At 41.4% G+C, this 12,985-nt stretch overlaps 1 protein-coding gene across 2 annotated transcripts; it reads right to left on the reverse strand.

Annotated features, from left to right (window-relative positions):
• Positions 1-7,535: 7,535 nt before the first annotated feature.
• SMIM30 (small integral membrane protein 30) lies at positions 7,536-10,937 on the reverse strand. 2 transcript variants are annotated; one of them, XM_064702654.1, is made up of 2 exons: positions 10,810-10,937; positions 7,536-10,029 (listed from the first exon to the last, which is right to left on the reverse strand). In XM_064702654.1, the coding sequence occupies exon 2, from the start codon at positions 9,956-9,958 to the stop codon at positions 9,773-9,775; it is 186 nt and encodes a 61-aa protein (XP_064558724.1). In that variant the 5' UTR covers positions 9,959-10,029; positions 10,810-10,937; the 3' UTR covers positions 7,536-9,772. The 2 variants fall into 2 exon arrangements, with proteins under 2 accessions (XP_064558724.1, XP_064558725.1); XM_064702655.1 differs by lacking the exon at positions 10,810-10,937 and adding an exon at positions 10,259-10,520.
• Between the last annotated feature and the right edge of the window lie 2,048 nt (positions 10,938-12,985).

A 12,985-nucleotide genomic window follows, 5' to 3' on the forward strand; every position in this document is an offset into this window, starting at 1 on the left:
GAGGGTATGGTTGTTCAAGTATGGCTCCTAGTGAACAGATACATTTTCAAAACAGAAAGCAAAATGCTTCTTTTTAATGTAAAAAGCCTACATGTTAATTCATGCCTGGGGGCCTCTGAAATTGAAAAATACAAGAAGAGTAAGAGGATGAATAATTGCTTGTACTGAGAATATATTGAGACTTTAACATTGAACTTCCAAGCGCTAAAATGAAGAAAGAGATCCAAGTCTAATAGACTTTGACTCAGCATTATGGTTTAAGGCTTAGGTATGTGAAAATAGTGCATTATATAGCAGTTTTGAGAAAGGATTTCTTAAGCCTCTCTACCAGGGCATGCTGAAAGATTTGTTCTGGTCTGTTCTGTGTTAGCATCCTAGAAGGAACTTTTGGAACCAGTGTAGTTTATGGGTTTGTATTACTTTGGTAGTAAGTTTAAAGAAACATATATACTTACAGTACTTTTTACAAATGTCCCAGTTTCATAAAAGCTACATCTTTCTCTGCCTTTGAAATAAGACCTGAAATAGTTCCTGTAAGCAGATGACAGGGATTAACTGTTTAAAAAATGAAAACCACATTTTTTCACTCTTAAGGTTTATTTACTTAGAATATATTTGTTGTGAAACCAGGTTGTAGATTTTGAAGCAGAAGACAAAACTAAAGTGAAGATGCAACACAGATAATAAAAAAAAAAAAAAACAAAAACCCAGTGCTGTAAGAGAACATAGAATTCTTACTGACCAAATTGCCTTAGCTACTACTGCGTGAAAGAGTACATTTAAGGTATGTCTGTCAGTGCTTCTACCCTGTTTCTAGGACATTTATTTCCCAAAGCCTGTATTTTGCAGTGAATTGGGCAACTTTCATTGTCCTGAGTTATAACAGTTGACATTATGACATATTAAGGCAGCAGACTGGCAATTATTATGTACAGTCAATTTCAGATTATTTTGGTAGGGTACATAAAGTGATCACATGCTTTAAATTCACTACTGGAAGGTCAGCATCCCGTTGGAAGTGGAAGGGATTTAAATTATTAATTCCCATTAAATCCATTGGGAGTTGAGCAGAGAAATCTCTGGCAAAACTCGGGAAATTTCAGATTTCTAGTCCTTTACATTTCTATCTGTAGCTATAATAATTTCCTTGCTGGCCCTTCTGAAATTGAGAGCATGTAATCCTTTTTACTGGGATTTTAGTGTTACTTTGGACAGGAAAAGAAAATCTATGAAGTTCTTATTTAATACACAGAACCACATGTAGACTAGGTGAAAGGAGTTCCTAAGGAACAGTTTGCCACAAATACAGATTGCTTTTATTTCTGAAATAGTAAGAACAACAAGGCAGCAAGGTAAGCAGATGTACATCAGTCATGTATAGCACACATACATTAAAAGTGTGCAAAGAGGCACTTTATATTAGTATGGCATCCCTGAGAGTGTGTTGACTTGATTTTCCTTTGCCTTTTTTTGATAAATCTTGGGGGGGCAAAACAGTAGAGTCTAAGTTGGATACACAAGTTCTAAAGTGTATTTGTGGAATAAGAGTGGGGAGAATAATTTTTTTCCTAATATTTATTAAGATGTAGGTCAAATAATTTACTGGTAGCAGACTGAGAGAAAAAAAGGACAGAATCTATTTTAAGAACCAATTAGATTTTCACATAAATGGAAATCAAGAATAATTCTACTGCATTACACAGAAGCATACGGGCTGGTGCAAGGTCAGAATGAAGCCTCTTGTGCTTTCTGTTCAAAATGAATTTAAATCTGGATGACGGCACTGATTTCAGCAACTTCAGGCTGTTTTTAAACCAGATAAAAATTTGGCATTCAGTTATCACAATAAATAATTCAGCTAATATTTTTCTAAGAAAAGAGATGTAGATGGAGAGTAACGTGGCTGCAGTTCCCAATGAGTACCATCTGGTGCAAAGTGCACTACTGGTCAAATGCAGGGACCCCTCCATCCTAGCAAGGTATCTACGGCATCCAAACTCTGTATTTTGTATTTGACCTTGTCCTAAACTCCCACTGATGCCAATGGGAACTCCATGTGCAACAAGGTCTTTTATTCTGGCTGTCAAATCTTAATATTTTCAAAATGTTGACTTGGGCAGGAGTTGACATAATTCATATTTGGGGCTTTACACTGAAGCAGTTGAATTCCTTTTGGAGTACAGTACTAGCCCCATAAACCCATCTCTAAAAATCCCACTCCGAAAAGAGGATTAGTGTACATGTGTTGCATTTTCTCCCTTTTTTCCATAACCTTTTAATGCCTCAGGGACTGAGTTTCACTAGACACAGTGGGAGAATCCTGGTACATCTGGTTTCCCTGTGGTCTTACATGATGACTGAACAGCCTCACAGCTTTTGCAGTCAGGTTCCCCATGGGCTCACACTGTGATTAGATTTGTTCACCACAAATATATCCTTGTTTGCAATGAAGATACGAATGAATTGAGCTTCTGTTTATTCATCCAATTTACAACTAGGATTTCATAGAATCACACAGTAAATTAGGTTGGAAAGGACCTCTGGAGGTCACCTTGTACATTCCTTGGCTCAGACTCCTCCCAAAGATGATTTCTGTTTTTCCTTTTTTTTGGATGGACAATTTTGAATATCCTTTCATCTGACAGTGTCCTCTGCTTTTCTACTTCTCCTAGATGTATTCACCTCAGTCCACATGGACGCTGTATTTTAAAGGGTTATGTACTGGGTTTTTCTACCAACAATATTAAATTTTGAAATGTGAAATCTTGCTTGGAAGCTTAAAGATCTATCAGGCACACAGCTATTCCTGAAAGTTTAAACAAATAGCTCATCACCTATTTGGCTTTCTTCACAGTAGGAGATGAATCTATGGAGCCAGAGGGCGGCAGTGGCCTGGGCATGCATTTGGCACCCAGGGAGACACAGCTGCCTGTCACTTCCTATTTGAGGTTAGCCAGCATCCTGTGCATCAGGACAGCCTGCTGCCATAGTCCTGGCATGGAGGAAACTTGTGTGGGATTCAGAAGGTGTATGGTCACCCCTTCAGAAGAGCTTGAATTCAATTTAAGACAATAAATTTTTTTGGGCTGACTTCATTGAGACTTGCCATAATTATAGAGCCATAATTATTACAAATAATATGCACTTGTTCTCTGAAAAACACTATTTTATTTTTAATATGAAATATAGTTTTGTGATTTATGGGTTTTTTTCTGCAATACTGTATTGTATTCTGCAAATATCATAGGATGAAAGATGTCTGTGTGACATTTAGTGCCGAATAGTGGTTTGTTATTGGCTACTGCTCCATATATACAATCAACATCCTTAATTTAATTTTTTTTATTATTACTTTTTATGAAAAAAATCTTCTCTTTTTTCAGTAGATATATACCACTTTATAGATTATAAACTGTCTGCAAATACTGGATTAGACTTTTGGAATTTGATCACAAATGGTGTTTCTGAAAAGATCACAGTTCTGAAAAGCTTAAATGTTCCTTGCTTTCCACTCAGATGCTGAATTAAATACATGCTGCTGAGGAAAAATGAGTCAATATGGCTTCTGCTGATCTTCCAGGTCATTTGAGAAGATAAAAAATAAAATGTAAAAGTGATACCATGGGACTTATGAACAATCATGTTAGGTTAAAGACTGAGAAATAAGTGCAGGTATTGGGCATGTAATTTCCATAACCATATCAGTTCAGAAATGTGTTGGAAGAAAATGTCCTTGAAAAGTTCTAGAATTAAAGACATTCTCATTTCACAGGTAACTCATGAAATGGAAAGTGAACAGATTTTGATAAAGCGACCATTTTTTCACCTTAATTCGCTGACATTAAAATCAGTCATGTTTTAGGATGGTTGCTTTTCTGTGAGACGGTAGGCAATGACATGGAATTATTTATTATTAGCACTATCACAGTGTGTACAATCAGCTGCACAAAAGGAAGAATGGAAAAACAGAAGAAAAAGACACACCCTTCTCTTCTAAGTTTTACAGAACTGTGTTCCTCTGCAGTGTTTTAGCTCTGTTCAGGAAAAGAAGGCAATTTTCATGCTTTTATACTTGCCAAGTGGAGCATAGCAGTATGAAGATGTATGTAAAATTTTAGTGCTTTGAATGAAGGGCAGCTGAGAAAGCTGCCAGTACTGTTGGTTCCAGTTGAAATTTCTGAGACAATAACTAGTGAGGAGGAACACAGCCAATAGAGGAAGACTGAAGCAGAACACAAACTTTAACCCAACCCAGCAGCAACATCTATTTTTCTGCATCAGTGTGCTTGTGGACACAATTCTCTCTTTCCTGCCTCTAATGTTTGCAGCTCCTAGGTCTAATGGAAGGCACTCTGCTTTCAGGCCTCCACATACACTGTGTAATGCACCTTCAGCAAATCTGCAGATGGCACCAAGCTGTGTCATGCAGATGACCCACCAGAGGAAGGGGTGCCTTCCAGAGGGACCTCGACAGACTCGAGTAGTGGTCCCATGTGAACCTCATCTCATGAAGTTCAACAAGGCCAAGTGCAAGGTCCTGCACCTGTTCAGGGCGATCCCAGACACACCTACAGGCTGAGTGGAGAGGTGATTGAGAGCAGCCCTGCAGAGAAAGACTTGGGGAGTGATGGCTGATAAAAAACTCTACATGAGCCAGCAGTGTGCACTCACAGCCCACAAAACCATCTGTGTCCTGGGCTATATCAAGAGGAGTGTGGCCAGCAGGTGAAGGAGGTGATTCTCCTGTTCTACTCTGCTCTTGTGAGACCCTACCTGGACTACCGGGTACAGTCCTGGTGCTCCCAACAGAAGAAGGGCATGGAACTCTTGGACCAAGTCCAGAGTAGGGCCATGAAGCTCATGACTGGAGCACTTCCCCTAAAAGATAGACTGAGAAAGTTGGGGATGTTCAGCCTGGAGAAGAGAAGGTTGCACAGATACCTCATAGCAACCTTCCAATATCTGAGGGGGGCCTTAAAGGGAAGCCAGAGATGGACACTTCCTCAGGAACTGTAGTGGCAGGACAGTGAGTAATGGGTACAAACTGAAAGAGGGGAAATTTAGGTTAGATATTAGGAAGAAATTGTAATTGTGATGGTGGTGAGACACTGAAACAGATTGCCCAGGGAGGGTATGGATGCTCCAACACTGGCAGTGTTCAAGGCCAGGTTGGATAAGGCCTTGAGCAACCTGGTTTGGTAGGAGGTGTCCCTGCCCATATGGCAGGGACTGTTGGGACGAGATGGTGTTTAAGGGCCATTCCAACCCCTTAGCACTCTATGATTCTATGATTCTATGGGTTTCTTTGCTTAGCATACTAAAGGGACATTTGGTTTTATCTTTTTCATGAAAATCTCTGTTTTGATCTGATCAGATGAATAATTCAGAAACAAAGGGCTCTGCTGAATGTCTAGTATGCCTGTACCTCAATGTGACAGAGCTTCCCACACATTTTCAAGTTCCATTACAGAGATACTGAGCTGAGGAAACAGTACAAGGTTTGGAAATATTTTGAATGCCTATATAATTTTATATAATAATTTTATTGTTCTTTTAATTTTAGTTCAAAGAAAGATGTACTTTTATGTTATTTACCATATCATGCCTGGTATGTAAATTCAGGTTACTTGCTGGAAAACTTGTTTTCCAAATGTAGCAGTTGGTGTTCCTGTGTATTCATGTGAACTGAAAATCTTTGTAATTTAAAAACTGATTAGGTTCTTTAACAACTGAACATTTAGCAATGTAGTCACTGTCTAATGTATTAAAAACTTGTCACTTGAAAGGTCTGAACATTGATTTTGGCAGAAATTAAAATAGTTTGGGTCCTGTGCATCAGTAGTCACATCAGATCTTGCCCAATATGTTGTGCTACATTTGGTTCTGAATTAGTAGTCTCACTTTTTTCATCTGCTGAACAACACATACTTCCTGTTGACTTCAGATCATTTACTGTTCAAGTGTAAATTGGGAGGACACCAGACTCAAGCTCTCCTTTCCACTACTCCTAAGAATCTCGTGATTACACCAGTATAGATCGGCCAAACCTTTCATCAGATGTAGAAATGAATGGAAAGGTTACTTCTGTAGCATAATAATTAGTGCATTTACCATTTAGTGTAAATCGGTTCATCCACTTAGCAATGTTTATCTTGCTATAAATAGTGAACTCCCCTTCTCACACAGGTTATGTAAAGAGCACTATGCAAAGAGGAACTATGTGTCTAACTGTGTCTAGTCAGTACACAAGAGCCTGGGCTAGTCCAGGGACAGCTTCCATGGAAAGGCATAGTGGCTGAGAACCACCAGCACAACACACTCCAGAAAACTCTGTGAGTATCCTGGAGATGCCAACTGCTTCCTGTGACTCCATCGTGAGACAGTGATTTTCCTTCTACTTTGCTCCAAGGATACAATTGGGATGCAAGCATTAATACCTGTAAACATATAAAGGTCCTCAAATGCAAGATGTCATACAACTGCCAGGCCTCACAACAGTATGAAAGCAGCATCAGCAGGATTTATCTGAGTGGGAGAAAGAGGTTTACCAGCGTTGACACACCTAGAGAAGGAAGTGCATTAGGAACTGTGTGAAACCTTTGTACTGCAGCCCCAGGTACTGCTGCTCACAGCAGAATGGTAAGGCCTAGCTGGTGTGCAGCACTTGAAGGTATGTCAGAGTGAAGGCCTTCTGTCCATTCACAGACTGTACATGGAAAGTAAAATGTTTTAGGATGGCAGTGTTTTAGCTACACTATTGTTAAAGCATATGGAAATCATAGCAGTCAAAAGCTACTCTTTCTTGTCCTGCAGGTTTTTTTAGTCAGAGTAGGTTGTGTTTGTTAAGAGGTGAACATTGTCAGGCTGCTTCTACTTTCTGCTCTGAAAACAGCTACTGATAGCACTAGCTTAGTGCACAAAGAGAACTGATTTGTGCAGTAGCTGAAATCCTGAAAGAGCTAGAATCCCATCTTCACAAAATGCTGGGATAAAACTAGCTCTTAAAAAAACTTCAAATAACTAAAGCAATAAAACATAATATTTCATTTAAAAAACCCAAAAAACAAACAAAAAAACCCACCCCAAAAACAAACCAACAGAAAATGGTCTTTTATACCCTAGTGTCTCCAGCAAGAAAACTGACATAAATAGCTTTTCTGGTATAAAAGCAACTACCTAGAATGTGTTGAAAACTCATAATGAAAAGGAAAAATAAATACTTCAAGTTTTCCATGTACCAGACAAACAGGATTCTTTGCAACTACAAGCTGACTGTGTCAAACTAAGGGGACCAGCTCCCTGAAGTGCTTTAAAGTAACAGTTACTGAAATGGCATAAACAAGTAGTAGGACCATGAGAAGTACATCACTGCACAAATGTTAACTGAAATCATACCTTACAATACTTTCATTCATAAAGTTATCTAATATAAGCAAAAGTAGGTATCAAAATAATAGTCAGCAGAAGGAATTCCAACAGTTACAGTCACTTGTGTCATCTCAATTTTCCTTTTCATAAGAATTACTCCATCAAGCTGTTGACAAATCATACATCAAAATTTATTAAGACAGAGGAAGAACAGGGGTATCTGATTTTACACTCAAGTAATTGACAAATGCAAGTCTTTAACAATAAAGCTCCTATCAGAACCCAGAAAACAAAGCCATTATGCTGTGCAAACACCTTTCAGTGAAGTACATACAGCTTTGGGCAAATAATACAATGTCTCATATCCCTATTGCCTGAGGATAATTAACTCTGTTACAATTTTTTCTCCTGCAGTGAAAAACCATAGCCCAATTCTGTGAAACTATTGCCACGGACGTTTTCTAAGGTAGAGATACAGGAGTCCGTGAAAATCTGCTTGTGTTAAAATGTATTCTATTGAAAGAGCAATACCCAATATTTTACTGAAAAAATGGCGGTATTTTTTAACTTTGGGAACTCTAAAGTGAATTGAGTAGCAATTTTGTGGGGGGTTTTATTGGTTATTTTGGGGTTTTTTTTGTTCGCTTTTATTTTTCTTTTTGTTTAGCTAAGCTGGAACATCAAAGATCACACTTCAATCTGTGCTTGCACCCACCCAGTTGAATTATCACAAACAGGATCATTTACTGCTGCTAAGCAGCTTTCAAAGGTGATACTTCTGTCTGAAGGTCCTCTTAGGGCTGTACATTTCATTTCTACATAGTAATTGTGCATTCGGTCCCTTTCTTCCAAAAATGGCATGCAGAAATCGTGTTCTGGAGAACATGATCTGCCACCCAATTACTTACATAAGACCTGCCCATAGCCATTGCTTTGTGCTCTACTGAACAGAGGCACAGAGAAGTAGAGGAATACAAAAATCAAAACACATAACTCTGAAAGATAAAAGCCAAGATTTCTAGCAGAGTGGCAGTGTCCATAGCGCAAGATCAGAAGGAAATTCTTTCAGCTGTGGAGAGCTCATCCTCCTGTGCTCCTTATTCCGCTGCTGTTACAGACTGTGCTCTTGGCTCAAGCTGGAACACCCCAAAAAGTCAGAGAGACTTGTGTCAGACATTCTTGGCTGAGTCATTTCACCTTTGGTACTTACAGAAACAGACACATTACTGTCTTTCAACCATATACCACATAATCTGACTGAACATCAATACAATAAGACTATTTACATCTCCCATTTTGCACCAGGATTTTTTACTTTGGTTTTGGTCCCAATCTTCTGTGGAAGTCATATGTATCAGTTAGAGAAGCCTAAATGTTTAGCTAGCAACATAGGTTTCTCACAAGGAATCCACAAGAACAATGGACTAATTGATTAAACCCAGAATTTTATCAAGTTCTTTCTACATTGTAAAAGAAACATGTGCACAATGGTCTTGTTAGAGCTCTAATAACCTTCTAATGCAGAAAAAACACAGAATTCCTCATCAAAATAATTAAGTCTTCAGTTTTGGAGAAAAAAGTGCAAACACCAAATGAACTAAGCCTTAAACCTGGTTTGCCTAGAAAAAAGCTGAGTACAAAAATAAACTAGAGACAAAGCCCATATTCCTAATCTGATTTACATAGCCTTAGATGTACTTTTCTCTGAAATACATGTTAAGTAAAAATGGTGATCTCATTCTTAGGTGTAATAAGACCTTACTTGATAATAAGAATACAGGCTACAGGAGTGGCATATTCTAAAATAAAAATACTCTAAAAATATTCTAAAAGGAAAAAAAAAAAGCCTTTCATGTTTCCTTAGTTCTCTTAAGTCTCATCCATGTGACAGCAGAAGTGAGCTGTTAGGTGTTAACTGTCATTACAGCGAACGTGAGCGTGAGCACACAAGTTAGAGCAGTCTGCTCGCTAGCTATCTGGTTAGGACAAATTTCAAAACTCTTGTCATCTTGACTGGAAGATTAATAGCTGCTTCCTCCTGATTTAATATTGAAACCAAAATTATGGAACTTGTTGAAGGCCTCCCTCACATGCTAAATTTATAAACTCTTACTGTTAGCCTCTCTGTAGTTTTACTTCCCCATTCAAATAGTTTTTACCCTTCTCTAAGGCAACAGTTAATCATAAACAATTTAAAATTATCTTTTTGTAATGAGAACAGATAATACAAATCACTTTTACTAGTACAGCCTTGTACCGTCTTCACTCTGTTGTACTGAACAGTAAGAGGGGTTTGCAGAAACATCTACTACATTTTTTTTAAAGTTTTCCAGAACCAAAGCTCAGTCACACCCAACCCCAAGCTGTGTCCAGAAATTCTCTTCATCTGAGCATTTTCTTGAAGTCACTGCTGCCCATTCCTTCTCCTTGCATACAAGCCAAGGCAGGCGCAGAATCCCACCACACTGACAGCGAGGCCGAGCAGGAAGGCAATGGTATCTCCTGCGTCCAGGGCTTCAACTACGGGCAGCACCAGCAGCAGCGACACGAGGACCAGCAAAAGTTTGGAGGTGTTCTCGGTTGAAGGCATGCTGACAAGCAGCTGACCCCAAGGGGAAGTTAAATGAAGAAAGTGGTGGACAGCAGGTACTTCACTGGTATCTACAAGGAAAACAAAAGGAATGTTACATGATTTTCCTTCCTCCTCCCCTGGATTTGTCTTGCCAATAGCCAACTGATTGATGCATTACAGGTATCTGTGCAGAACTCATGAAATTTAGGTTTTATCTTGCCAATTACCAAAGTAAATTACTTATTATCATGAGACAGCCACAGTGGATTTGCTATCTTGTTATGTAACTCAGTGGAAACTAATCTTTTGAAGACTTACCGAGAGGTAAAGTCAGAACAGGCTCTCCTGCCTGCAGCTACCAGAGCCTGCTTATCTGGTGCGTTGCTACGCGGGCCTGTTCCACCAGGTGTTCAGGGCCTGATGGCTGCTGCCCATCACTTCCCCACACTTCCTAACACCGGCCATCCTCAGGATCCGTGAGCATGGACAGACTGCGGTACACTGGGGAGGCCGTGAATTTAACCTCCCGGGCAGTGCCACCGTGCTCACCCTCACTGCGGGACAAACGTCAGTCGTGGTTCTACAACTTGGAGAGGCGCTCCCAAGGAGTGCGCCGGGACCAGCCCGGACCGCCCTCTCCGCAACAGTTCTTCCCGCGGGGATGGCTCGGTCGCGGGGTGCACAGGACAAAAACCCACAATGGGACACCCGAATAAGCGGCTGCCCCGCTCGCACTCCGGCGAAGCCAGTGTCGGACCCCGCCAGCCCCGGGGCGCCCGCGGTTCCCGTCCCGCCGCCGCGGGGCTGGGGGGCGGCCGCTCCCTGGGCAGCCCCCGGCAGGCCCTGCCCGCACGGTGCCCCTCAGTCACCTCCTGCCGCCGGCTCCGGCCTGGGGCCGTCCCCGCTCCGCGCCGCCCGCGGGGCGCTCAGCAGCCGAAGGCGCCGGCCCGCGCCGCCCCGCCGCGCTGCCACTGCCCGGCCGCGGCCATGACAGGAAGGGGCGGTGGCGCGGCCGGGGGCGGGCGTGACCCGGCCGGGCCATCTCCGTTCGGCTCCGCTCCCCTCCCGCCGCGGCGCCCGCCCGCTGCGCCCGCCGCGGTTCCCGGGGGCGGCTCGGGGGCACAGCCGCCCCCAGCAGCCCGGGCGGCCCCAGGCCCCGCCGGTGGCCCCGGGAGCGGTGCTCGTCAGGCCAGCCTGGGCCTGGAGGGATGCGGCGGGGCCCGAGAGCCCCGGCCGGGGGTGCTGCTCCCCAGGGCGGCTCCCAGCCGGAGCCCCGGAGTGCCCGAGGTGCGATAAACGGGACCGAGAGAATGTCAGCTGGGAGCAGCGGCCCTCACTGCGGCTCCATTGACCTGAACGGATAGAAACACATTTGGGTTGCCTGATCCTTTTCCTACAAATAAAAGGGTAGAAGAAGTCACCATGAGTTTGCATCATTTCAGATTTAGGCCCTTGTGATAACAGTCCTAGTATGTGCCATCATAACCAATTCCTACTCTGAGGAAAGCAATTGAAGCAGCTTTATATGGTAGAGAGCAGCCTGTGCCCTTGTAAAACAAACAAACAAAAAACCTAAGGGAAGTGTTGAGAGGTAATTAAGTGAGAGCACTCCCCAAGATCTTAGCTTGTCCCAGTTTTTATCTTATTTATCCTTTGGAAAAGGCTGCTTGTAGAAATTGCGTATTAGGCTGTTTTGTTGCACCAGGTAGTTCCTAAGCAGAGCCCAGTCTTATTTTTCAGTGGCAAAGGTTTGTGCCTAAGTTTAGATAAAAGACCAGTGAGCAATTATTATAAGTTCCTAGTATGTCTCTTTGGAGTGCTCAGAGAAATAACCCAAAGAAACTGTGCTAAATTAACGTCAAAATCAGTATAGAATTTGTAATTCATTACGACATGCCTTAACTCATGACTTAGAACCCATGTCCTCACAATGTTCCCTATGACTTCTGTAAAAAAAGCAACTTTTATAAACACTTCTCTTTAGCAAAAGAGTTTCTGGTGGCCTTCTTTAAAGAGAAATGGAGATCCAGATAGGGCATTCAACTTACATATAGCTTTGCCTCTGCCTTATAAAATTTCACTGTAATTGCTTTTGAGCAGGCATTCCTCATGGCTATAGGAACTTCACACATCTGAGGTGGGATGTTACTATTGCGCCAATGATAATTCCTTTATTAATGCCCTTCTTTTCCTTATCAGTCAGGATTCATCAGCTATCAATTGTCATAAACGATAAATTTCCAGGGATAAAAACATCTTTTTGCTCCTTTATTCCAAGTACCATTAAAGCATCATCTTTCTGAGCAGCAGTGCCTAGACTCCGATAATGCAAATAATAATGAATATCAGTATAACTCATAACCATCCTTTTTATTAATTAAATGCCTATTTCACAGTTTTTCAGTTCTTAAATACTTGATTCTTCATGTTCAGTTCTGAAGGCATTTTCTTAATAAGCTGATGCCCAATAAACTCATGGGAGAAAAATCTGGAAATTTCTGGGAATATTATGGCATGGAGAAGAGTAAGACCATGGTGCCTAGCCCATTCCCTAATCAGTCACAGATAAATCATAACCCCTAAAGAACCTGAAGGATGCAATTGGAGGATGTGTCATGTCAATCACTGGTGTCATTCCAGAAGAGTGGGCCTTGGAGTCCTGGCCCTCTTAGTTCCTTGCTTAGTCTATTTACTGCATCCTGCACTGTTGACAAGTGAACATTACACTGTTCTGCAATGTCAAAAAATGTTGAATTCATCCCTCTAAATTCCAGTGCTGTATTTGTTGTTGCCACCACTTACCAACTAAAATTTTCAGTAGTTGTCATTTAGTTCCACAAAACACTCACAGAGGGATTGAGCAATGACTTTCAAGTCTACCTTTTGTAACTAGAAATGTCAGTACCTGAAAGCTGTGGCATTTTTGGAGCTAACTATTTTGAAACTGAGGAGTGCAAAATCCAAGAGAAAGACTGGGCTTAGCACACTGCTCTTAAGAATCTCAAGAACTGAACACATTCACAGGCATGAAATGACACAAAGTAC

This window comes from Zonotrichia leucophrys, chromosome 1A (assembly GCF_028769735.1).
Source record: "Zonotrichia leucophrys gambelii isolate GWCS_2022_RI chromosome 1A, RI_Zleu_2.0, whole genome shotgun sequence".
Taxonomy (NCBI): domain Eukaryota; kingdom Metazoa; phylum Chordata; class Aves; order Passeriformes; family Passerellidae; genus Zonotrichia; species Zonotrichia leucophrys.